The sequence below is a fragment of the Emydura macquarii genome, unplaced genomic scaffold (assembly GCF_026122565.2).
Source record: "Emydura macquarii macquarii isolate MOO-44397 ecotype Brisbane River unplaced genomic scaffold, CSIRO-AGI_Emac_v2 contig_968, whole genome shotgun sequence".
Classification (NCBI taxonomy): Eukaryota; Metazoa; Chordata; order Testudines; family Chelidae; genus Emydura; species Emydura macquarii.
This window is the reverse complement of record NW_027131105.1, coordinates 5,804,942-5,828,445: the sequence shown is the minus strand read 5'-3', so window position 1 is coordinate 5,828,445 and position 23,504 is coordinate 5,804,942. Positions and strand designations below refer to the sequence as shown.

Here is a 23,504-nt window from a genome sequence, read left to right as displayed (position 1 = left end):
ACTGCTGTCTCCAGCTTAGAGGAGATCCCTCTTTATCTGCAGTCACAGCAGCTCCTGCCTGTGGTTCATGGGTTCATTACAAGGCTAAGGAGGAGGGGTTGGGAAATTCTCTCTTCTCTGCTAAGCATGGCTCAGAAATGCCTCAGGTGGACAAAACGCCCCTTGCTGACCTCTGGCTGTGACCCCCCAGTGGGCACTGTAGCACCACTTTAGGTATGCTGCAGGTATCCAAGAACTGGTGAGGAAATGCCCTTTTTGGGGGGAAACAAAACTTTGTTTTTAAGCCAGAATATTTCCATTTCATTCAACACTTTGCAGTGGAATCCCTCCCTCCCTCCCACACGCACACACGCTTTTCCAGCTGCAAAATGGGGAGGGGAAAAAAAAAGATCCTAAATACCTTTTGGAAATGAGATTCGGGTTGCTAAGTCACTTTGGTGCTTGGGAGGAATTTTACCCTTAGTCTCCCCATGCCTCAATTTCCCCACCACCCTGTGCCTGTTTCTCCACGTTTAAAATGGGGATGAACCTTCCTGCTTTGCTCTTTGCACACCAGTAGTATGAAGAACCATCCCCCGCTCCCCAGGCCCAGTGGGGTCCAAATAACCATGTTTACTAGCGTTACCCAAGCTCGCCAGGCCTAGCCACATGTACACAGGGCTGCTCTCTTCTGGCAGCCATCAAACACGGTGAGCGCCAGTCGAGAGCTCATAAGTTATTTAAAGGGATACCGTGCAATTCCCATCATTACAGTGGCTGGTCTCCCAGGGGGGTTTGGGAGGATAAATACATTAACAACTAGCGGATGCTCAGAAAGCAGGGGATGAGGCCCCATATCTGATACCAGATGAGAAACCCTGCCTTGCGAACAGCGGCTACAGGGATAGGCCGTTGACAGAGCCAGCCAAAGGATGAGTGGGTGGGTCGTTGCGGCTAGGATATACTCACAAGGTTAAGATCTCTAGAAGGGCACGAGCTGTGTTTCCTCTGAGCGTTAAGTTTCGTTTCTTTGCTTTTTCTGCTTCGGTGCTGGTTTCCTATTCACGAGGCTAAAAGCAGCAGCTCATCCAGACCCCACTTAAATCCTTGCAGGGGCCTGAGAAGAAGAAGGCCCTTCGGGGACTCCACTGACTGTGGGCAACCTTTGCAAAGCCTGCCACGGTTTGGGCTGCCCGGGGCTGCGGGGTCCCAAGTTGAGGAGGAAGGGTGGGCATGCAGTTACGTCGCTGGATGAGTGTTATACTTAGAAAAGAAAAGCCTAGCAGGGTCTTATTCAGGGGGCCAAGGCAAATACGCCGCGTTTATTGCAAATGTAAGAACATCATAAAGCCATCACATTCACACACGTACTCATGCCCAAGAAGTTCTGCAAGCTGGTGTCATATAATTACTAGTCCTTTTATGGGGTGCTCAACTCCAGCAAGCCTAGTGGCCAACTTGGCTGGTGGGCAGATAAAAGGAGAGAGCCAAGCCTCAGCGTTCCCATGTTCTTACCCCATCTGTTATAGTTACTGGCTCTCATGTAAGTCTATGGGCATTGCTGTGTCATGCTGCCTCCAGGTTCAGCATGCTTGTTAATCACCAGCTAATTGCAAGCGTGACGATTCTCTTATTTCTGTACTTTGTCCATTCCCAAAGCGGATCCTTCTGTACTTTAGGGTCGTTTATCTGCACTTTAGCGTCGTTGAGATGCATTCTTCAGGGTCAGGATGACAGTAGCTTCTTCACTCCCCTTTCTGTTGTCAGAGCAGTTTAGGTTGGCGTCTTTTTATGCCCTGCACATACATTCCTCTCACTCACACACACACATGAAGCGAATTCAGCAAGGTATTTTTAGGTTCAATAGTACAAGTTTCAGGAAAGACTAGAGTTTACTTCAAGAAACTAACAAGATGGAGTTCACTTAGGCCACCCGGTACTATACCATTATCACAACAGTAAAGGAAAAATCTACATCTACCTCTCTCTCACTTATACAGTAAAACAAGGAGACTACATCTGATTCGTTTGCACAGCTCCTGGGGATGGCTCACATGAGGACTCACACACTGGGGTTCAAATCCTGGCTCTACCACAGACTCCTTGTGCGATGGCCATCTCACTGTGTGCCTCAGTTTCCCCCTTCTGTAAAATGGGAACAATAATTCGTTCTTTGTCTGTTAAGACTGCAAGCTCTTCAGGACAGGGACGGTCTTTCACTGTGTGTCCACACAACATGATGGGGGCCCTGATCTCAGTTGGGGTCTGTGCCGTGCCTTGTACAGGACCTCACCTATTCTCAGTACAGGTCTCTAGGTTCTACCCACTCACAAAGTTCAGTGCCAGGCAGGAGGAAGGCTGTGATGAGGGCCCACTCTCATTCCGGTTAAAGCCTCCCCGACCAAAGGCAGCGATCCTGTCTGTTGCCCTGACCCAGGGGAGCCCTCTGTGTCCCCTTGGCTCATTGATGCCTCATGCTCTCGGAAGCTTCTGTGACGTGGGGGAACTGGAGCGGAACCCAGGGGACTCCACGGCGTCTGGCCATGGGAGCCATCACCTGGGAATGACTCAGTCATGGGGGCTGAATGGGAACCAGAGCCCTAGAGGGAAATGCCCCTGTATCCCATTCCCCCTGCCCCTCCCAAGGCAGTACTCCACCCTGTGACTGGCTTGGAGCCAGCACGCCCTAGAGGGGAAAGGCCCCGTGTCCCATTTCTTGACCTGGCCAGTCACCCCCCCAGCACCACGGTAGATGAGTAATGCGTCTGTATCGCCTCTGCTGGACCTTGTCCCCTTCCTTCAAGTTCTCAGTCTCCCACCGAGCTCTGCCCTTGACGCTGGTCAACGATTTACAAAGGCCAAAGGCCGGGCTACTGTACGGCAGAGCAGAAAGCCTGACTGCCATACGAGCCAGGGGATCTGGAGAAGGCAATCAGGAAGGGGTTTCCAGAAGGTCTCCACCACTCCTCACAGCCTCCATGGCCCCTGGAATCCAGCTGGAGAAGGAGCAACACATGGGCTTCTTCCAAACCGTCCTTGTTGCCCTGGTCTTCCTCCCACTCCTCATGGTGGCTTCCCATAACTTTCTGCAGAACTTCACAGCTGCTGTCCCTAGGCACTGGTGCTATATCCCAGCTGGAGCCAATGACAGCACGGAGGTGACGGGAGACCTGCTGAAGATCTATGTTCCTATGGATAGCAACCAGGAGCCAGAGAGGTGCCTGCGATTCAGCAACCCACACTGGCAGCTCCTGGCCCCCAACGGTACCAGTGTCAACGCCACTGAGCCCTGCCTGGATAAGTGGGCATACGACAGGAGTGTCTTCAACTCCACCATCATCACTGAGGTACAGAGGGGAGCATGAGGGTTCACTCTAGGGGAGCAGGGACTTGGAGCTGTGACAACATCATGGGTTGGTTATCTATCCATCCCCCACCCAACTATCCATCCCACTATCCATCTGTCCATCCCACTATCCATCTATCTGTTCCCCTACCCACCTAACCATTCCCCTACCTACCTATCCACCCCCCACCTACTTATCTATCCACTAACCCACTTATCTATCCACTTACCCATCTATCCATCCATCTTGCCACTGTCTATGCCCCATCCAACTACCTATCCATCCACTCCTCATCTCTCTCTCTCTGTTGCTCTCGCTCTCACTATAGTATCTGAGCCTGTCTCATGCATTCGATTGGCATAGCAAGGTGCCTACTGGACTCCATGGAGTCTCTGGCTCTCCTTCCTTCTCGGAGGCGTACGAACTGTGCTCGATGGAGCGGGGCTGTTGGATCAAGTTGATGGCCAAGCCTTTATCTAAGAAGCGGCGAGAACTTCGAGCTGTGGCTTAGCCCCCTGTCCTCTGGAAGCTTTCCCCTGGGCTGGGAGCAGTTGGCTGGCCAGGCCTGAGCTTGTGGTCAGCATGGCCCTGGAGGAGCACCCTGCCTGCACCCTAGGTGGAGGAGATGCCTCCACCGTAGCTGCCATCTGATCCGTGATTGCCTTTGTAGATCAGGACGAAAGCTGTGACCTGGCAGGGCCCAGAGCAAGGGTGGGGGGGTGCGCACAGCTTGGTGGTCCAAGCTCACTGGATGATGGTGACACTTGGCAGGGGGGTCCGGAGCTAGCTGGAGGTGGGAGGAGCTAGCTGGAGGTGGGAGGAGCTAGCATGGAGGCTCCCTGGGTGGCTGAGCTCCATGAGGACTCAGTGAGACCCTGAGATGCCCCCTCACAGGTTTCATCACCTGAGCAAGGCCCCACCAGTGCCGCAGTTGGATGGGAGACCCTGGAGGAGGGTCCAACTTCTCTGAGGAGCAGGGTGGGAGCTCCCTGGGGGTTGCTTCTCCTGTGGGGTCAGCGCTGACTGTGCTGCGGCAGGGAGATGGAGGGTGGCTGCCTGGGGGAGGAGGCCTCTCCCTTTGGAGTCAGTGCTGACCCCAGCGGGAGCGGGCGCTGTGCCATGCCGCTGGGTGGCTCAGGAGTGGGCACTCTCCCCTCTGAACTGGTGCTTGCCCCAGCCTGGCACTGCGATGCTCTGTGCTGCTGGGAGCAGGGCGCAGGGGGGATCTCTGCCAAGGGCGCGCACCCCTCGCAGGCATTGCTGACTCCAGTACCCCAGTGTAGTGCTAGGGGGCGCTGTGCTGCAGGAACGGGTGAGGGTCCTCAATAGGGGGTGGAGCACCTCTAACAGGGCAGCACCCCTTCTCAGTCCTGCTCCACGGGGTGGGCACTGGCTACTCCCCACAAAAGGGGCAGGAGGCTCAGGATCCCTCTCCAAAAGATGGCACCTCTGCCTTGGCATCACCCCTCCCGTGCCACTGTGCACCTCCTGCCCCGGGGGCCTGCTGCAGCAGAAATTCACCAAGCACCCCTCCGAGGGCCGGGAGAATGGATGACAGAGCGGGTGTTTTCCTTGGCGCAGATCCCGTGCCAGTCCCTTCTCCTATCCTTAGCTCACTCCTGGCAAGCCATGCTGCCAGCCGCCCCGCGTCTCACTCGCTGGGTTACACAGTAACCTGCTTGGAGCAACCCATAGTCGCCCAGATCCAGGCCCCACCCATCATTCCAGACCCCAGAGCTGGTGTGTGTGTGTGCGGGGGGGGACACATTGTCCTGTCTCCAGCCCTGGGTGAGGGGGTGGAATCTCAGCTCCATGGGGGGGATGAGGACTTTGTCGGGTAGCAGCGGGTGTACAAAGGGGCGACGTGGAATCAGCATGGCAGGAAGGGGACAGAGGGCATTTGAAAGGCATGGATGCTGGCAGGTTTGGGCACAAGGTGGGGGGGTCACAGGGCTCAGGTGGGCTTGGGAGCTGCAGGCAGGCATGCTCAGCAAGGGTGGGTTTGAGTGGCACAGGTGGGCATGGATAGCAAGGCAGCTGGGATGGCCCAGCTGGGCTCTGACCTGGTGGGCCCAGGTGGGTGCAAGTGAGCTCAGATGGCACAGTGGCAGATGGGGAAGGGGCACAGATGGGCACTCAGAACCCATCAGTGGCCTTGGATGGCACAGGAGGGTGCTGGGCGTTTGGAGGCCACAGCTGGGCTCAGCCGGGGCTTAGGTGGGATGTGTGGAGCTTGGAGGACAAAGGTGGGCTCAGGTGGGCACGGATGACGCAGTTGGGCGGACATGGGCAGCGTAAGTGGGTGGGGGTGGCACAGATGGGCACAGGCAGATGTGGGTGGCTCAGCTGGACATGTGCCTGGCACAGCAGGCCTCTAGGTGCTGCCATGGTACAGGTAATAGCCAGGGCTCCGGTAGCTCAGGTGGGCACAGGGGACATAGGTGTGGTGCCTGACCCTTTGTGCCAGCTGCGTCCCCAGAACCCACCTGGCTGTGCAGTCAGCCTTTCGCCCAGCAAGGCGGGGCTCCATGGGGCCCCCCTGGGTTCACACCCCTCTCCCCTCTCCTCCCCAGTGGCACCTGGTCTGTGGCCGAAGCGCCCTGAAGGATTTTGCCCAGTCCATCTACATGGCGGGGGTGCTGGTGGGAGCGCTGGTCTATGGGAGCCTGGCAGACAGGTGAGTAAAACAGTATCCCACCGAATCACCCTATGGGCCCATCCAGCTGTTACCCCCCCATCCCCCTGGATCACCCTATGGACCCATCCAGCCATTACCCCCCATGCCCTGGATCACCCCATGGGTCCACCCAGCCCATATCCCCCCTTTCACCAATGGCATTGTCTCCCTTGCTGCAGGCTGGGGCGCCGGGCCATGATGCTCTGGTCCCTGCTGCAGGTGGGTGTGATGGGCACCGGTGCCGCCTTTGCCCCCAACCTGGCGGCCTACTGCGCCTTCCGCTTCTTCAGCGGCACCGGCACCGCGGGCTTCGTCCTCAACAGCCTCAGCCTGAGTGAGTTGGGGGGGTGTGGGCTAGAGGATTGGGGGTGTATGTGGGGCAGTGGGGGCCATGAGTTTAGGGGGGGATGTATATAGGGGGTGGGGGGCTGGAGATGTGGGCTGTTGGGGACTTGTGAGGGGGGCTGTGTGTGGGAAGGGCTGTGGGGTATTTTGGGGGGCTGTGGGGTTGTGTGGGGAAGAGAGTGTGTATGGGGGTCCTGGGGATATGGGGGACGCGTGGGGGGAGGGCTGTGTGTGGGAGAGGCAGCTCTCCCCCCATTGCCCCACCTTGGGCCCGCCCAGCACAGAGGGATGCAGGGTTGAGCCCCGCTCCCCAAGGTTGGGGGTGCCGCTTCTCACCCTTCCCGTTGCCCTCCAGCCATGGAGTGGATCCCCTCCCGGTTCCGGGCCGTGGTGGCCACCGTCCTCTCCTGCAGCCTGACGCTTGGCCAGCTGCTGCTGGCTGGACTGGCATACGCCATCCGTGACTGGCGCCAGCTGCAGCTGGCAGCCTCCGTGCCCTTCTTCCTCTTCTTCCTCTGCAGCTGGTAAGTGCCCTTGAATCTGGGGGGCAGGGGGACCTCACATCCACAGGGAGTTATGGCTCCAGGCAGGGCGGGCACAGGAGACGCAGGACCCTGTGGATGGGAGCCCAGAGGGGGCACAGACCCCATGGCAGGGGTAGCCTGTGGCCTGGCACAAATGGAGACCCTGCAGCCCTGTTCCCCTGATAGACCAGCTGTCAGGGAAGCACAAAATCCCACCCCCGTTGCTCTGAGCCCTGGGGACATGGATGCCCGGTCTTCAGCGGGCACCGTGCCTTCCTCTCTCTCTGAGCTAGGGTCCAACCCCTCCCCTCCCCAGGTGGATCCCAGAGTCGGCGCGCTGGCTCATCATCAACCACAGGCATGAGAAGGCGCTGAGCAACCTGCGAAGGGTGGCCCGGCTCAACGGCGAGAAGCTGGAAGGGGAGGGCACCGCCCTGGAGGTGAAGGGTACAGGGTACTCTGTGGGGTCTAGTGGCTAGAGCAGTGGGGGTTGCAAGTCAGGATTCCTGGGTCCTATTCTTGCTCAGGGGAAGGGAGAGGGGTCTAGTGGTTAGAGTGGGGGGGGGGGGCGTCAGCACTCCTGGGTTCTATCCTGGGCTCCGGGGGGGTGTGGGGCCTAGTGTGTTAGATTCTAGTTCTCATTCCCCAGCTCTGCCCATCTCCCCCTCTGAAGAAGAGGGGTGATTTCTCCCCCCTGCTCCCAGATCCAACCTTCTCTCCCTCTCCAGGCACTGAGGCTGGCGATGCAGCAGGAGGAAGAGAGTTCGGGGCCCACCCGCCGCTCGGCTCTGGAGCTGTTCCGGACAGCGCCCATGCGTGTGGTCACCTGCTGCCTCATGCTGGCCTGGTAAGGGGCTCCCTTTGCTCCCATCATTAGCACCTGCCAAGCTAACAATACTAGTGCGGTGAACTGGCTGGGGAGGATGGTTGCACCAGTGTCCCCAGTTGAATGGGGCTCAGATGGCAGGGGGGCGAGGCTTTGGGGCAGCTGTGTGTCAGAGCCCCTGTATTGCTGGCTGAGGAGGGGCATTCCCCAGGGGCACAGATGGCAGGAGGATCTGAATTCTAGTCCCCATACTGCTTAGCCCCCACAGTCAGGATGGGAGGGGGTGTTTATCTCCCCAGCACTGATCTAAGCTGATGGGAGGTCGGGGAGGAGGGGGGGGAAGCGCTTCACTTTTCTGTGGCCCCCAGGTGGCTGGGATTTGTCAGGGGAGGAGTTTCTTCAGTGGGAGGAACACCCTGGAAGTAAATGTGGGTGTCATCAAAACCCTGTGGGGATCCCCCCTCATGTGAACAGGAAAGTCTCCCCCAAGAGGAAACAGGTAGACATGAAGGGGAGACAGACAGACGGGGGAGAGAGGGAAAGACAGAGAAACAGACAAGAATGGGGCAGGGAGATGGCCAGATTCTGTCTCTCCCTTTGAGCCCCATTTTCTGAGGTCCCTGACCCCATTCTCCTCCCGCCCCCCGGCAGGTTCTCCAACAATTTCTCTTTCTACTACTTGGCCCTGGACCTGCAACGCTTTGGGGGCATCAGCATCTTCCTGGTGCAGCTGATCTTTGGCGCGGTGGAGATGCCTTTCCGCATGCTGATGGCCACAGCCGCCAACTGTCTGGGGCGTCGGCTCACGCAGGCCGCCTGCCTGTCCCTGGGGGGGCTCTTCATCCTGGCCAGCATCCCTGTGCCGCAGGGTGAGGACACGACCAGCGGCCCAGCCGGCATAGCATCCCCCGCTGCCCTGGGCTTCATCGGCACGGAGCCTCCTCCCACATCAGACCCATGGGCCTGGCCACCCCCTGCCACCTCGGTTCACACCAATGGCCCCGTCTGGCCTGGTTTCCCGTCCTCCCTAGCGCACAGGAAGCTGGCCTGGCGATGGTGTTGTGGAATCGGGGGCAGTTTTGGGGTCGGGGGGGGAGAGGGAGGATTTGGCCAGTGACTGAGATTCTAGCCCTGCGAGTGGCCCAGGGGATCGATCAGTGACCGGTGCCCTGGGCTAGCCATGGCTGAGTGCTGGGCCCCATCACCCAGTGCCTGGTCTCTGAGTTAATGACGGGCACCCCCAGAGCAAACGGGGATACAGCGCATTGGCGGGCGGGGTGGGGGGGGTTCTATTCTCAGCCTGATGCATTCTGGGTCCTCCTCCCCTCCCCCCCCAGACATGGAGGTGCTGCAGATCGCCCTGACTGTCCTGGGAAAAGGACTCTTCTCCTGCTCCTCCTGCTGCTCCTACCTCTACACCACCGAGCTGTACCCCACCGTCATCAGGTGAGTGGGGTGGCACCCTCTGCTGGACAGCATCAATGGCGGCTGCACTGGCTGAAGCAGAGGGGGGCAGGGGTGGGAGTCAGACCTCCTGGGGTCCAGCCCTGCCTCCGGATGGGGAGTGGGGTCCAGTGACTGCGGACGTTCTGTCTAATACCTCCCACATCACATGGTGAGGAATTAAACCCTAAGGCCCAGCCTAAGGGTCCTGTTGTTCAAGTCCACGATGTCCCTCCCTGGTGATCCCCTCTCCTGCAGCTAGCAGTTCCCAGCCCCTTCCCCCCCAGCTGGTACATCGCTGAGGTCTGGGGGTGTCTCCCCCATCTGCTCCCAGATCCTGCTGAGTTTCCCCTTTTGGCCGGGGGCCTCCTGATTTCAGCTGCCCCCACTTGAGCTCCCAAGCAGTGCTTCGGTGTCCCATTGGGGGAGCCCTGGAGCTGTGCATGGCAGGATCCTAATGGAGGTGTCGTATTTATAAAAGAAAAGACTAGCAGGATCTTATTCAGGGGGACAAGGCAACACGCCACATTTCAAAAAGCTGTCACATTCACACACACATTCACACCCAAGAAGTTCTGCAAGCGGGTGTCATATAATTACCAGTCCTTTTATGCATTTCTCGAGCCAGCCTAGTGGCTATTTAGGCTGGGCACAAGGAGGGAGCAGAACTGCACACAGTATTCCAGATGAGGTCTCACCAGCACCTTGTATAATGGTACTAACACCTCCCTAGCTCTACTGGAAATACCTTGTCTGATGCATCCAAAGACCGCATTACCTTTTTTCACGGCCACATGACACTGACGGCTCATAGTCATCCTGTGTTCAACCAATATGCCCAGGTCCTTCTCCTCCTCTGTCACTTCCAATTGATGCGTCCCCAGCTTATAGCAGAAATTCTTGTTGTTAGTCCCTAAATGCATGACTTTGCACTTTCCACTATTAAATTTCATCCTATTTCTATTATTCCAGTTTACAAAGTCATCCAGATCTTCCTGTATGATATCCCAATCCTTCTCTGTATTGGCAATGCCTCCCAACTTTGTGTCATCTGCAAACTTTATTAGCACATTCCCACTTTTTGTGTCAAGCTCAGTAATAAAAAGGTTAAATAAGATTGGTCCCAAGACCGATCCCTGGGGAACTCCACTAGTAACCTCCCTCCAGCCTGACAGTTCACCTTTCGGTATGATCCATTGTAATCTCCCCTTTAACCAGTTCCTTATTCACCTTTCAGTTTTCATATTAATCCCATCTTTTTCAATTTAACTAATAATTCCCTATGTGGAACCGTATCAAATGCCTTACTGAAATCTAGGTAAATTAGATCCACTGCATTCCCTTAGTCTAAAAAATCTGTTATCATCTCAGAAAAGGAGATCAAGTTGGTCTGGCACGATCTACCTTTTATAAAGCCCCATGTTGTATTTTATTTCAATTACCATTAACCTCGATGTTAACTACTTTCTCTTTCAAAATTTTTTCCAAGACCTTGCATACTACTGAGGTCAAACTAAGAGGCCTGTATTTACCTGGATCACCTTTTTTCCCTTTCTTAAAAATAGGAACTATGTTAGCAATTCTCCAGGTTCAGTATCATTGTTAATCACCAGCTAATTGCAAGCATGACGATTCTCTTATTTCTGTACTTTGTCCATTCCCAGGGTGGATCCTTCTGTACTTTAGGTTAGTTTATTTGCACTTTAGGGTTGTTGATATGCATTTTTCGGTCTTCAGGGTCAGGATGGCAGTGGCATCTTCACTCCCCTTTCTGTTGTCAGAGCAGTTTAGGTTGGCATCTTTTTATGTCCTGCACATACATTCCTCTCACTCACACACACACATGAAGCGAATTCAGCAAGGTATTTTTAGGTTCAATAGTACAAGTTTCAGGAAAGACTAGAGTTTACTTTAAGAAACTCACAAGATGGAGTTCACTTAGGCCACACTGAACAGTACTAACACCATTATCATAACAGTAAAGGAAAAAATCTACATCTACCTCGCTCTCACTTATACAATAAAACAAGGAGTCTGCATCTGATTCATTTGCACAGCTCCTGGGGATGGCTCACAGAGGGAGGGGCGCAGTGATGTATTTCTGTATCCAGTGGGGAGGCAGAGCTGAGAACTGGTAGGTCTGGAGTAGGAATCAGTGGATTTGACTGCAAGGGGGTTATGCAGATAAGTGGATGCCTATTCATAAAAATCGCAAATTAGACCATCTGCTCAATTGCATACAGTATCCAGCCTTACTGGGATTCTCTGTGGCTTCCCCTTCTCCCTAGGCAGACAGGGCTGGGGGTCACCAACATGATGGCCCGGCTGGGAGCAGTGGCAGCCCCCATGATACAGATGACCAAGGCCTTTGGCTCCTTCCTGCCCCCTCTCCTGTTCGGGACAGTGCCCATCACAGCTGGCATCCTCGTCAATTGCTTACCAGAGACCTTGGGGATCCCACTAGCTGACACGATGGAGCAGGTGGAGGACAGGTGGGTTTGATGGGTAGTGGGCTGGGCATGGGATGGAGTGTGTGTGTCTGAGCATGAGTGTGAACAGGAGAACGTGTGTGTACATGGACACAGGTGTGTGAGTGTCTGCTTGATGGCTAGATAGACGGGGGTGCATGGGCATGGATGGATAATGAGATAGATAAATGCAAAATACAGGGCAGTGGTGTACCGTGGGTTTCCAGCGCCCAGAGGCCAATACATGTATTTGCGTCCCCCCTCTCCCATTGGTGGCAGCAGCGCCCTGCGGGGTGGGTGTCTGCTGGCCCATTTCCCGCTCTCACCCTCTTCCTCCCCCCCCCCCCCCGTGGGGGCAGCGGCAGTGACATCAGATTTGCAACCGACAGAGGCCCAGCTCCCTCATTGCGCCTAGCCCAGCGTGGGGGCGGAGGGGCCAGGAAGTGGAGGGGCGGGGTCGACACAGCTGCTGGGGATGTCAGCGGGGGGCTGCTCCTCCAAGGAGGGCCCAGCTGGCGCCCCGCGGCCATGGTCCCCTCCCATCCCTCGCCCCTGGTACGATACAGGGATGAATAGAGGAGTATGTGTCTGGGGATGGATGGATCGATAGCTGCAGTGTTTGGGATGGTTAGAGGAGTGTGAGTATGGAGATGGATGGATGGATGGATGTGGTGTTTGGGGTGACTAGGGGATGGACAGAAGGACAGATGTGTAAAGCATTTAAGAAGCCTTGGATGAAAGGACAAAATGTCATTACTTATTCATTGTAATTGTTAATGATCCAGCCATTTGGTGCTTTTTCTTCTTCTGCTTCCCTTCTCCCTTTGTTTGTAGAGCAAGAAAGAAAAGGAGCAAGAAAGAGGGACTGAAGAAAGAAGCCAAGGGAACCAAAATAACTAAATTCTAAACAGACGCTCTTGTGTAAGGCACTGGATCGGCCTCCAGAGACCTGAGTTCAAATCCTGGTTCCCTGTGTGACCTGGGGCATGTCACTTCATCACTGTGCACTCAATTTTCCCATCTGTAAAGTGGGGCTAATGATGCTTTCCTATGCAGTGGGGGCTATGGGGATAAATCTGTTAATACGTGTGAGACTCACATACTCTCATGATGAGACCCCATTGCAGAACCTAGATGGATAGAGAGAACTGGACATCCAGTTTTTTATCACACAAGCAAAATCTTGAAAGAGTCGTTTATATCTGGGATTCTCCAGATTTGATTTTTAGTTTTCTTGGTGCACATTTGCCACATGATCAAGAGGGGAGAAATTTCTTCCCATGAGGATGACTGCAAACCATTAGAAAGCTGGGGTATTTAACTCTTTCTGGAAGGGATCAAATACTACCGTGGAATCGACGTGCTTGCAGTGGTTATCACAATTGATTTACATATGGTTCATCAGGGATTAGCAAATGCTGGGGCGAAATTGGTGAGCCTGAACTCTGAATCAATTTGCTTAGCACCTGTTAACACGATGGTATTTTATTCAGTATCGTTAACCTTCCTCAATATCTATTAGCTGCATGGAAAATCTCCTTTGCCAAGAATGGTTTTTGTATGGAAAGCCTTTTGTGTGACCTCTGTTGAAATGTACCTATTTAATATCGCCACCCCTCTGCCAGAGCTGATGTCAGAACCTTGTAAATTGATTTCCTATCAGAGGAGAAGTAAGTGAGTCAGAATCTGTGGGTATTTTCTTAGTGTAGCTTGTTTATTTTCTACACTATATGCACCAGTCCTGGAACAGAGGTGGACACAAACAGCACGACAGATAATCCCTTCTTTCTGTAAACTCCACCTAACCGTCAATGACCGGTTCCCTGGGAGCTGCTCTGCCCCACAGAACTGATGTGAGTTAAGGCAAAGAGCAAATTCTCATGCTTTTTACAACAGCAGCAAACCTGAAAAGAAAGTCCATGCATCATAAAACCAACAATGATACAGTGTGACTTCAAAGACAATGCTGCTCCACAGTAAGGAAAATAACTTGTAAGGCTATCTGGTCACACACACACACACACACATACCCTGCCACAGCAATATCAGCTGATAAGAAGCCATGTTGAGGAATCAATAGGATGCTCTTCTTCCTGAATTAGTACTGACTGCAGTAGTCCAGGATGGGGTTTAGTATGGACCCTGTGTAGCGTGTGTTTGCTATGTCATGTAGCAAGGTAGGACAGCCAACTGCCAACATGCTGGGGTCACAAACTGGCTCAGTCCTGCTTTCTGAATGGGCACTGGTTTGTTGTGGTGGGATCCAACTACTGGATCCCACATGCTGCTCAGCCACCTGGGCCTTCAACTGCCTGGACCCTGGAAACGGTGTCCCAGTCCTCCCAAGCCCCCCACTTGCTTATATATTTCACCCCAGGAGTCTACCTGGCTGTGGGAACTCTGGACTTTCTAGTTACCCCATTCAGGGATAACTCAGCAGTAAAACAACAAAGCACAGACTAAGCACTTGCACACAGAGCAGGGCTCATTCCCTCTAGGTGGGGGCAGCAGGGACCTACGGACAGACACACACTCTCTCTCTTTCTCAGAAAGCACTAGAGATACATCAGGTCTATGGAAAACACCAAACACCTGAACGCTGTCCCCTCTGTCTAACCTCAGCCCCGGTTTGGTCCCAGTCCTTTGTGGATGCAAGTGTTCCTTCTGGGCCTTGTGTCTGTGGCTGTGGAAATGCCACCCCGTGGATGGGAGGTGAGTCCCTTCAAAGGCAATGGCCCTGCCAGTGGCTACCCCCTTGTTTCACCAGGAGACAGCCATTCAGTGCTGATGCCCTTTGATTGCTGTCACAGCTCACAAACTCTCACAGCAGGTTTGGGTATTCAGAAGGCTGCTCTGGTATTTAGGGTTTCCATTTCAGCTGTGCTCAGGAGCCCCACTCATGGATCAGCATCCCCTGTGCTAGGCGCTGTACATTATTTTCTTGCTTGTGGAGGTCACACTGTACACCACCTGGTGAGAAAAATCATATTACCGCCTGTGATTTTCCTAAGCAGCAGCAGGTGGCGCCACAGAGCTTCCTCTGCCTGCTGCACCAGGTTGGTCGTTTTAGTGGAACAGGGCTCTTCTGGTTTTCTGAATTTCCCCATAATCCTTCAAGTGCTGCCCACCGAGATCTAGAACATTCCCTGAAATGGTGGAATCGATTGACTGTGCCCTTCTGGCCACAGCTTTTGTGATTGCTGAGGAGCCTGCAGAGTTACCTGTTGGAGGCAGCTGGAAAATAAGACTATAGTGGTGAGAAAATGAGATCATTGTTGTTATTTGTTCTCCATAATGAAGCAGCACTGGGAGTTGCAACCATGGACCAGGCCCCAGTTGCGCTAGGTGCTGTACAAAACACAGAACAAGTACAGGAAAGGAATTGCCTAGCCACAGCTGAAGCTTCTGCCCATCATGGATTCTCCACAGTCTTCCCAGTTTCCTCATGGAAGATTCTGTTTGTTGGGTTTTGGCAGCTGCCGGGAGAAGTTGGGGAGACCATAAGATGCCACAGCATCCCCTCCATGTGCCATGCTGCTGCCTGGGGGTTGTCCTGATGTAATTGTGCTGACAGCTTGATGCTGCAGCAGCATATGGACACCAGCTTGCGGTGCTGTGCCACAGTGGGGGCACTTTGCATGTGCTGCCAGGGTGGCATTTCCACACTGCCACCTGGATGACATTGAACAAGTGGGTTTTGACAGTGCCTCACTGGGTTTTACCAGTGCCGGTCAGTGACATTTTCCTGGGGTGCAAGCACATTGTGAAGATACACGGTGACATGAGGCAACACTATGACATCACAATGCAGCTAATCACAATGTGATATCAGAATGTGACACAGTGACATCACAATATAGCACTGTGACATCATGAGGCAGTGCAATATCATCACAATACAGCTTGCATGCTGCTGACACAGTGACTTCATAACACAGCACTAGGACATCCCAAGGTAATGCAATGACATCAGAGTGCTGGACTATGACATCAAAGTACAGTGCTAGGATATCACAATGTGACAGTGACATTACAATGCAGCACTATTATTGTTGTTAATCATGTTTATTATGGTAGGGCCTAACAACCAGCCAGGAATGGGACCCCATTGTGCTAGGCACTGCACAAACACAGAGTAGCAGACAGTTACTGGCCCTAAGAGTTTACAATCTCAATAATCAGATAGATAGGGTGAGGAAGGGGTATCAGACACAGGGAGAGCCATCAATGTGATGAAAGCAAGTAGCATGTTAGTCTGATGATTTTGGGGCTTGGGGAGGGTTCAGTTAGGAGGGGAGAGACTAAATGGGAAGAAAAGTGTAGGGAAGGATGGTGGGGGAGGCAGGGCAGGGGAGGAGCGGGTAAGAGAGACACCAGTGGAGGGAAGCATGAGGAAAAAGGGTGAGGGAGGTAGAGGGTTGGAGCAAACAGCCAATCAGCACAGGGCAGAGAAAGTCCAACCAAACTGTAGACAGTTATCTGGCTGTGCAAAGGTCCTTGTTTTGGCTGCTTTTGCTCCTCCCAGCTGGAGTCTCTGGTTGGTTTCATAGTACAGAGTTTAAGGTTAGAAGGGATCATTAGATCATCTTGTCTGAACTTCTCTATATCACACACCAGAGAATTTCACCCAGCTACACCAATATTAAGCTCAAATATTTTAGTTAACATCACAATTAAAGCATTTCATTCCTCGGAGACTGAACAGTTATGTGCTACAGGCATGGCCCTGGCAGGGCCCTATTTTATTGTGGCATCACAGAGAGGTGAAATGACATCATAAAGGAGCACAATGACATCACCACACAGAATGATGGCATCACATTGTACTGAGATGACATCGCAACATAATTCCATCCTCTTAAGTCCTGTCCAAAGTTTAATTGAACCTTTCTCATCCCTCACCATTATGTCCCCTTCCAGGCACCATATTAGCTAGGCCCCTTGGTTGGGCCTGCACAAAGGCCACAAAGCTGCTGGTCCAGGGTCTAGGATGCAAGACAATGCCTCAAGAGATCTATGTTCCAGTCTAGCCTCGGTTATTTATTTGCACGTGACCTTGGGCAAGTTACATAACCTCTCTCTGCCTCAGTTCCTTGACTGTAAAATAGGGTTTGGGAACTATTTCACTCCAACTTCGGTCCCTATTTGGCGCGAGGAAGGCTAGGCAATAGGCACTATTTACACCTCCCACAGAAACTTCCGGGTATTGGCCACTTTCCGCATGCGCTGCGGAGACGGGTGGGTGGCACCTATTTGACACTAGGCGTGTCCTTTTTCAGCTCAGCCCACTGCGCGCATGCGCGATCAGGAGGTGTCGGGACCTATTTAGCACCCGGAGCGTCCATTTGTAGCTCTGGTCAATAGGACGCATGCACGGTCCGAACCCCTTTTAACGCGGCAAAAACGTGCGCACGCGCAGTCTCTGTATCTGGAATCTATTTCATGCCGGCCGGGGTCGCTTTGTGGCGCTTCCCCGCGGAGCCAATCAGAACACAGCGGGAGGGGGCGGTCCCCATCCTCCCAGCCAATCAATGCGGGGCCTGCCCTGCCAGCGGGCCGGCCCGGAGAACCTGGGGGAAAACAAGCCGGCCGCGGACGGAGCCGGGGGGCCAGAGTGAAGTTGAGGCGGGGAGGGCGCACCGCAGGCCGGGTAGAGCCGACCCCAGGCCCCCGGCCCCCACCAGCCATGTCCCGCTGGTTCTTCCCCTGGTCCAGCTCCATCAAGAAGCGGGCCTGCCGCTACCTGCTGCAGCACTACCTGGGCCACTACCTGGAGGAGCGGCTGAGCCTGGAGCAGCTCAGCCTGGACCTGTACCAGGGCGCCGGGGCGCTGCGGGACATCCACCTCGACATATGGGTGAGGGGCCGCGGGGACCCGGGGCAGGGATCGGGGCGGGGCTGGGGCTGGGCGGGGATCGGGGCGGGGGCGCTGCGGGACACTCACCTCGACACATCGCTGAGGGGCCGGGGAACAGGACCAGGGGCTGTGGCACCCTGGGGCAGGGTGGGAGCCTGGGGAGGCAGAGGAAGGTACCAGGGGTAGGGGCGCTGTGGGGCATCCACTTGACCTGGGTGAGGGGCGGGGGATGTGGCCTAGGAGAGAACTGGGCGGGGATGAGACAAGGGACGGGGCTAAAATAAGTACTGGGGGGCCTGGGTGCTGTGGAACATTCACCCCAATCTCTGGCAGCAGGGCCTTGGAGAAAGACAGGGTGAGCCAAGGGGGCACAGGATGCTGAGGAGGAAATGGGGATGGGCGGGAAGGTTGGTTGGGGAGAGGTTGGAATCTGTGCCGAGGCCCTGGAAGTGGCAAGCCTAGATCTGGAGCTGGGAGCCGAAGGGGAAGAGGGGAGAACCAGGTGATGTGGGGATCCCAGATGGGGGTCATATCCCCTAATCTATGGGTTTGGGGGCCTGGGATGGGGTCCAGAAAGGGCATCTGCCTGGATATGTAGGTGAGGGGCAGAGGGACACGGCAGTGTGGCTCTGTGGATGAGGAGGGGGTGGGGTTGGCATAGGACCCAGGTGTATGCAGGGACACAGGGCAGAGGGAACTGGGAAGAGGTGGTATAGAATCGGGGTGGGTGTGTATTGATCTTGAAGCCAGCACTTCCTGGTGGGATGGGATGCCACCTCTTGCGCGTTTCACCGCCTCCCGGTTGCCCGGACAGTACTTCCTGCTCAGGGCCATGTCTATAAAATACCCAGCTTGTAGGGCAGTAGCTGTATGGGGGCCAGGGGATGTCAAACCACTTGAAAGTGGCCTCATGGGGAAGTTGGAATGCTGGGTTACCCCTTAAACTACCACCTTGTGTGCTAGGGACGGGTCCATGGGGTGCTGATGCCGGTATATTTCCATGGCCTGTTCCTTGTAGATTTCATTTGGTGGAGATGAAGTTCCACTGACTCTGTCCAGCCAGTTTCTCTGCTGATATGGGACAACTAGGATGGGGCTGGACAGACGCAACCTCTCCTAGCCCAGTGCTCTGTCTCCTACCCCTACCTAGGCTGGGATGGAGCTAATGCTGTATGTTTCACACCCACTCCTGGGGGAACCCAACTCTGTAGTGTTACCCCACGTGGTGGGGTTGGTGCTTGGATCTGAGCCCTTCACCCACCTAGCCCATTCTTACGTTTCTTCCCCTGGTTTATGTTCATGTCAATGCTGTGCCTCAGTTTCCCCACCTCCCTCAGAGCTGGGCTTCCCTTCCTTGGCTTCTGCCCACCTTGTGGTAGAGGAGGGCTGTTGGGTTAATAACCTTGCTGTCACCCTGGATGTAGTGTCTTGGGGAAGTGGGGTGTGTCCCCTGAATTGTGGGTCATGTCACCAGGTCACAAATAATAGCCCAGCATGGTGTTGTGGTGAGCGTCAGGGCAGGACTTCTAGTGCCCCATGCCACAGTGAGGGGAATGGGGAGGACAAGGAAGCTGCTTGGGCCTGGAGCGTGTGGCTCTTGGGGGAGTAGTGGAGGCAGAGGGGTTGGAAGGGGAATCAGAGTGACCACTCACTGAGGAGATGATGCAGGATTGAGGGGCATCAGCAGAGCTGTGTGTGTATGTGGGGGCTGCCCCAGGCTGGGATAGCGGATGGGGCTGTGGGTTGAGATTGAGGGGTGTCAGCGGAACGAGGGGGGGGCGTGAAGAGCTCAGGGGGCTGAGGGATGGGTTTAGTTGCTTGCAAGCAGGTGGGGGGACCAGTTCTGTGACCCACCTTTGGGGTCTTGCAGAAGGGAGAGTGCCCCCGATGAGTCCCCACCCCACTTTCTGAAGCACAGTGCCTCCTCAGCACCACCCTGGGGCTGGGACAGTGGGTGCAGCACTGACGGGGAGGGGAGACTGTCTCCTACTGAGCCCCCCACTCGCTGCAGCACAGCATCCCTGGCACGGTAGGGTGGTGCTCTCATGTGACACATCCCTGCTGGCTGCGGTCTGGTTCTGATCCAACCTTCAGGAATTGGACTCTGGCGGTAGATGGCTCTTGGGTGGTCTCTTTCCTCTGGAGCCGATCCCAATGCAGCATGTGTGTACCTCTGCCTCTCCCCTGGGCTTTCATAGCTGCTGCCAGTGGGGTCACTGGTCGTCTTGAGCCCCTGTTATTACATCAGGTGCTGTGATTGAGATGGGAGTGGGACCAGGGTCATGGTCCCGGTCACGGGGTGGACTGTGACCACAGCAGCTGGGTGAGTCAGCTGGCCTCCAGGATTGGGCGCTGAAAAGCCATGAGCTGATGTGTCTGGCCATCCGCCTTGCCATCTCCTGTCTCACTTCTCCACTGACCAACCCCAGAAATGCAGCCACTTCTGGGGTGGGGCAGCCGGGAGGATTGGGAGTGTGGGCAGAGTCCCCATATATTTCTGCCACCCACGCCATCTCGGATCCAGACATCTCCTGGCTGGTGGGTATTTGGGCCCAGGGATAAAGGAAAGGGGCCTGGGGTCTGTGGTCAGAGCAGGGGGAAGGGGGAGCAAGGTTTTTGGCGGGAAGTCTGCTAGTGGGTTGCAGGATACTGCCCCCAATGCCCATGCTGCCTCCCTCAGCTGGTGGGCCCTGACAGCCAAGGGGGAATGGGCTTCCTCAGCGAGCCAGTCATGCTGGCGCGAGTGGGAGGGGGGCACCGCCAGGGCACAATCTAGATGGCTCAGCATGCTTCATGGCATCTCTCCTCTGAGTGCTGCTGCCTCATTTAACTCTGTCCTGGCCACAGGAAGTTGCCAGGGTCTCTTGGGCTCTCTGCTATGGGACTGGACCGACCCCCCCCCACACACACACACACTGCTAAGCTGCGCCTGTGGCTTCCTCTGTGGAAGCCTTACTAACGTTGTTAATAGATTTCTCCATTTCTCTCCCCCTGAAAGGTCATTTTACAGATGGGTAAACTGAGGCACAGAGCAGTGGCAGTGACTGGCCCAAACTTGCAAGGGGAGTCTGTGGCAGAGTGAGGAATTGAAACCAACCCCCCACCCCCCCGCCTTCTTTAGCAATTGAGGGGGTGATATTTTTGATGTCAGTATAAAAATGGGGGAGTGGAATCTAGTGGGTTGGAGCAGGGGCAAAGAGCCAGGACTCCTGGGTTCTCTCTCCAGCTCTGGAGAGGTGTGAGGGTCAGTAGTTACAACAGGGGAGGACTGGGAGCCAGAATCCCGGCTCTGACATGGTGCCTTCTGTGACCTTTGCCCTTCCCCTCTCTGCCTTGATTTCCCTGCTCATGAATGGATTCAGCAGTGCCTGGCTGGTGTGTGCATGTCCCTCTTGGTTGTGCCTCGCTGCTTGCTGAGGTTAGCGTGTGCGTGTGCGTGTGTTGATGGTGTGAGCCATGGACATGGAGAATGCCAAGGGGGTGGGGGAGCGGTCAGATCCCAGGACTGATGAATGTCCTGGGCTCACCTCAGGGCGCCCGGCCGGGGGCTGCTCATTAACCTGCTCCATGACTCAGGGTTTCCTGAATGTCTGTTGTGCCTGGCTTCAAAATCAAAATGAGCACAGAGCTTTCCTGGGGTGGGAAAGGGAAGGATGGGCTGGGCTGGGCTGGGAGGCGAGGCATTGTCTTTGATTGGAAACTGAGGCACGAGGCTGTATCTCCTAAGGTCATGCAGGAAGTTAGCAGGAGAGCTGGGGCGGCACCCAGGAGTCCTGACTCCCAGCCCCCCTGCTCTAACCCACTAAATCCCCTCAGGAAATCTGCTCCCCTTTTTCTCAGCACTGGTCGAGCCCTGCCTCAGTTTCCTTGCCAGGGCGGGGGTGGCAGTGGGGGATGATGACAGCCCATAATCTGGGTGCCAGTGAGGCCTGCCCTTTGCACTGAGGTGATTGTTCTCCTACCTGCTGGGGAACGTGGCTGCTGCCCTTCCTGAGTGGGTTATAATTAGCAGCTGTGGTCACCATACACCTATTACAACGATGTTCCCCTGGCATGTTGGGACTGGCTGCCTGTACGTCCCACCCACCACTGTGTCCCCCCCGTACTTACCCCTCCTCCCCGTGTCTCAATCACCCTCCCGATTCTTGGCTTTCCAGGAAGCTATTCCATGAGGCAAAACGCAGCCCTCGGCTGGATGCCTCTGGACAGGCTGCCTCCTGCGGCTCTATCCAGCTCCGTGTGACACGTGGCAGCAGTGTGGGTTAGTAGCCGGGGCACTGGGCTCAGATGCAGGACATTTGGGTTCTATTCCCAGCTCTGCCACTGACCTGTGGCAAGTCTTGTCGCTCTGTGCCTCAGTTTCCCCTCCCATCCTTTGTCTCTTTAGATTAGAAGCTCATCGGGTTGGGGACTGGTGCGATTGGGGGACCCTGATCTTGGTCTGGGGGTCTGCATGGCTCCCAGACCAACGGGGGCCTCTGATTTTAGTTGGGGGGATCCTGATCTTGTTCTGGGCAATGTTTAGCCCTATAGGAGCGCCTTGATCTTGGGGAGGAGGCTGTGGAGCCTCTGGCCTGATTGGGGGGGAGGGCAGGGCGCTCTGAGCTGAGTCAGGACCCCAAGCGTTATTGTCAGAATAATCCAGTAGCCTTTATACTTAGCACTTCTATGAGGCCTACAACTAAGTAGCTGGAAACTGTGTCCATGCAGCCTGCTACTTCCTCTGCTGCAATGGTTTTGTAACCAAGTCACCTGACCTCTCCTGCCCTTGTCACGGGGTGGATTTTAGAATAACAATCCATGTCATCTGGCGTCAGAGGGAGGATTCCCAGGTAACAGGGCAGCATGCAAGGATCAGTGGGCTGTGGGTGACATGCAGCCTGCTCTGGAGTGGGGCACTACAGGGCATGTTAGCCTCGGACAGGAAGTGCAGCCTGCCTGAAGTGCCCAGCGTGTTAGTCACAAGCCCTGTTGGAATCTGGGCAGGCCAGTTGGATTCTCACACTGAATCACTCGTAATTGAGATGAACGATGGGCCCTGAAGTGGAATCTGGCTACTAATTCCAGGCCCTGGGAAGCTGTGAGCTGCCTCTGCCTGGAGGAGCGGGGAATGCAGTGCTGAGTCAGCTCTGTTCTCAAAAAGGGTAGCAGACTGCTAGTCAGGGTCCTAACCCTGGCTCTGCGGGGAGAGTCTAGTGGCTCAAGTAGGGGTGGCTGGGAGTCAGGACTCCTGGGTTTTATTCCCTGCCCTGCTGTGTGACCCCAGGCTTCCTACCTCAGTTTACCTCTCAGTAGAATGGTAGGTAGTAAAGTTGCCTTTAATACTTGGTGTGATGCTTAACCCCGCAGCCCTTCACTGAGGAGGGCTGAAGGCCCAGCAGCCCCTGAGGATGGCTGGGTTGCCTTAGCAACGAGTTGGAAATCCCTTGGCTCAGAGAGGAACCCTGACAAAATCAGTTTGGGGCCTGAAGGTTACAATGATTTGAACTCCAGGAAGCTCTCAGCTGGGGGGGACTCTGAAAACTGACATCCACTTTCCATGCTGTCCTTGGTCAAATAACCCTGTGCAACAGTGAAGGTATTATCTGCTGGTTTCTGCATCCCACCCCAGAAGTAGCTGCATCTCAGTGCTGGGCAAGGGATGCCTGTATAAACAGCCCCTTTGAGCCACCCCAGAGGTGGCTGCCTCTCTGCACCAGGTGAGTGGTCCCTGTCTAAATGTTCCTTTCTTCTCCCTGCAGTCGGTGAACGAACTCCTGGAGTCAGTGAACGCCCCACTGGAAATTGTGGATGGTTTCATCAACAGCATCGCAGTCACCATCCCATGGTCGGCGCTGGTGACGGAGAACTGCACCGTGGAGGTGACGGGACTGCAGATCACATGCCGGCCCAAGTACCGCAGTGGTGAGAGCTGGGCTGAAACGGGCCTGGGGGGCTGTGCCCTCCATGCAGGCCCAGGCAGTGCTGGTAGCCGGTGCTGCTGGCTGGCATCTTAATGTGCTGCTCTTCCTCCCCGCAGCGTGGAGGCACTCCATGAT

General features: G+C 55.0%; 2 protein-coding genes across 6 annotated transcripts in view; both read left to right on the top strand.

Annotated features, from left to right (window-relative positions):
- The first annotated feature begins 2,914 nt into the window (after positions 1-2,914).
- LOC137150186 (solute carrier family 22 member 6-B-like) lies at positions 2,915-14,018 on the top strand. Of its 2 annotated transcripts, none has more exons than XM_067543937.1 (10): positions 2,915-3,326; positions 5,900-6,003; positions 6,183-6,337; positions 6,704-6,872; positions 7,189-7,312; positions 7,601-7,719; positions 8,350-8,567; positions 9,036-9,144; positions 11,430-11,633; positions 12,444-14,018. In XM_067543937.1, the coding sequence occupies exons 1-10, from the start codon at positions 2,958-2,960 to the stop codon at positions 12,514-12,516; spliced, it is 1,644 nt and encodes a 547-aa protein (XP_067400038.1). In that variant the 5' UTR covers positions 2,915-2,957; the 3' UTR covers positions 12,517-14,018. The 2 variants fall into 2 exon arrangements, with proteins under 2 accessions (XP_067400038.1, XP_067400039.1); XM_067543938.1 differs by lacking the exon at positions 2,915-3,326 and adding an exon at positions 4,227-4,304.
- Positions 14,019-17,192: 3,174 nt separating this feature from the next.
- Positions 17,193-23,504, top strand: part of ATG2A (autophagy related 2A) — a 38,523-nt gene continuing 32,211 nt past the window's right edge. For all 4 annotated transcript variants that reach the window (XR_010918929.1, XR_010918928.1, XM_067543928.1 and 1 more), the window contains exons 1-2: positions 17,193-17,466; positions 23,208-23,370. Coding sequence is in view for 2 of the 4 variants with exons in the window: in XM_067543928.1 (XP_067400029.1) it covers positions 17,296-17,466; positions 23,208-23,370 (334 nt within the window). In the remaining 2 variants the exon portion in view is untranslated. The remainder of the gene's footprint in view (positions 17,467-23,207; positions 23,371-23,504) is intronic.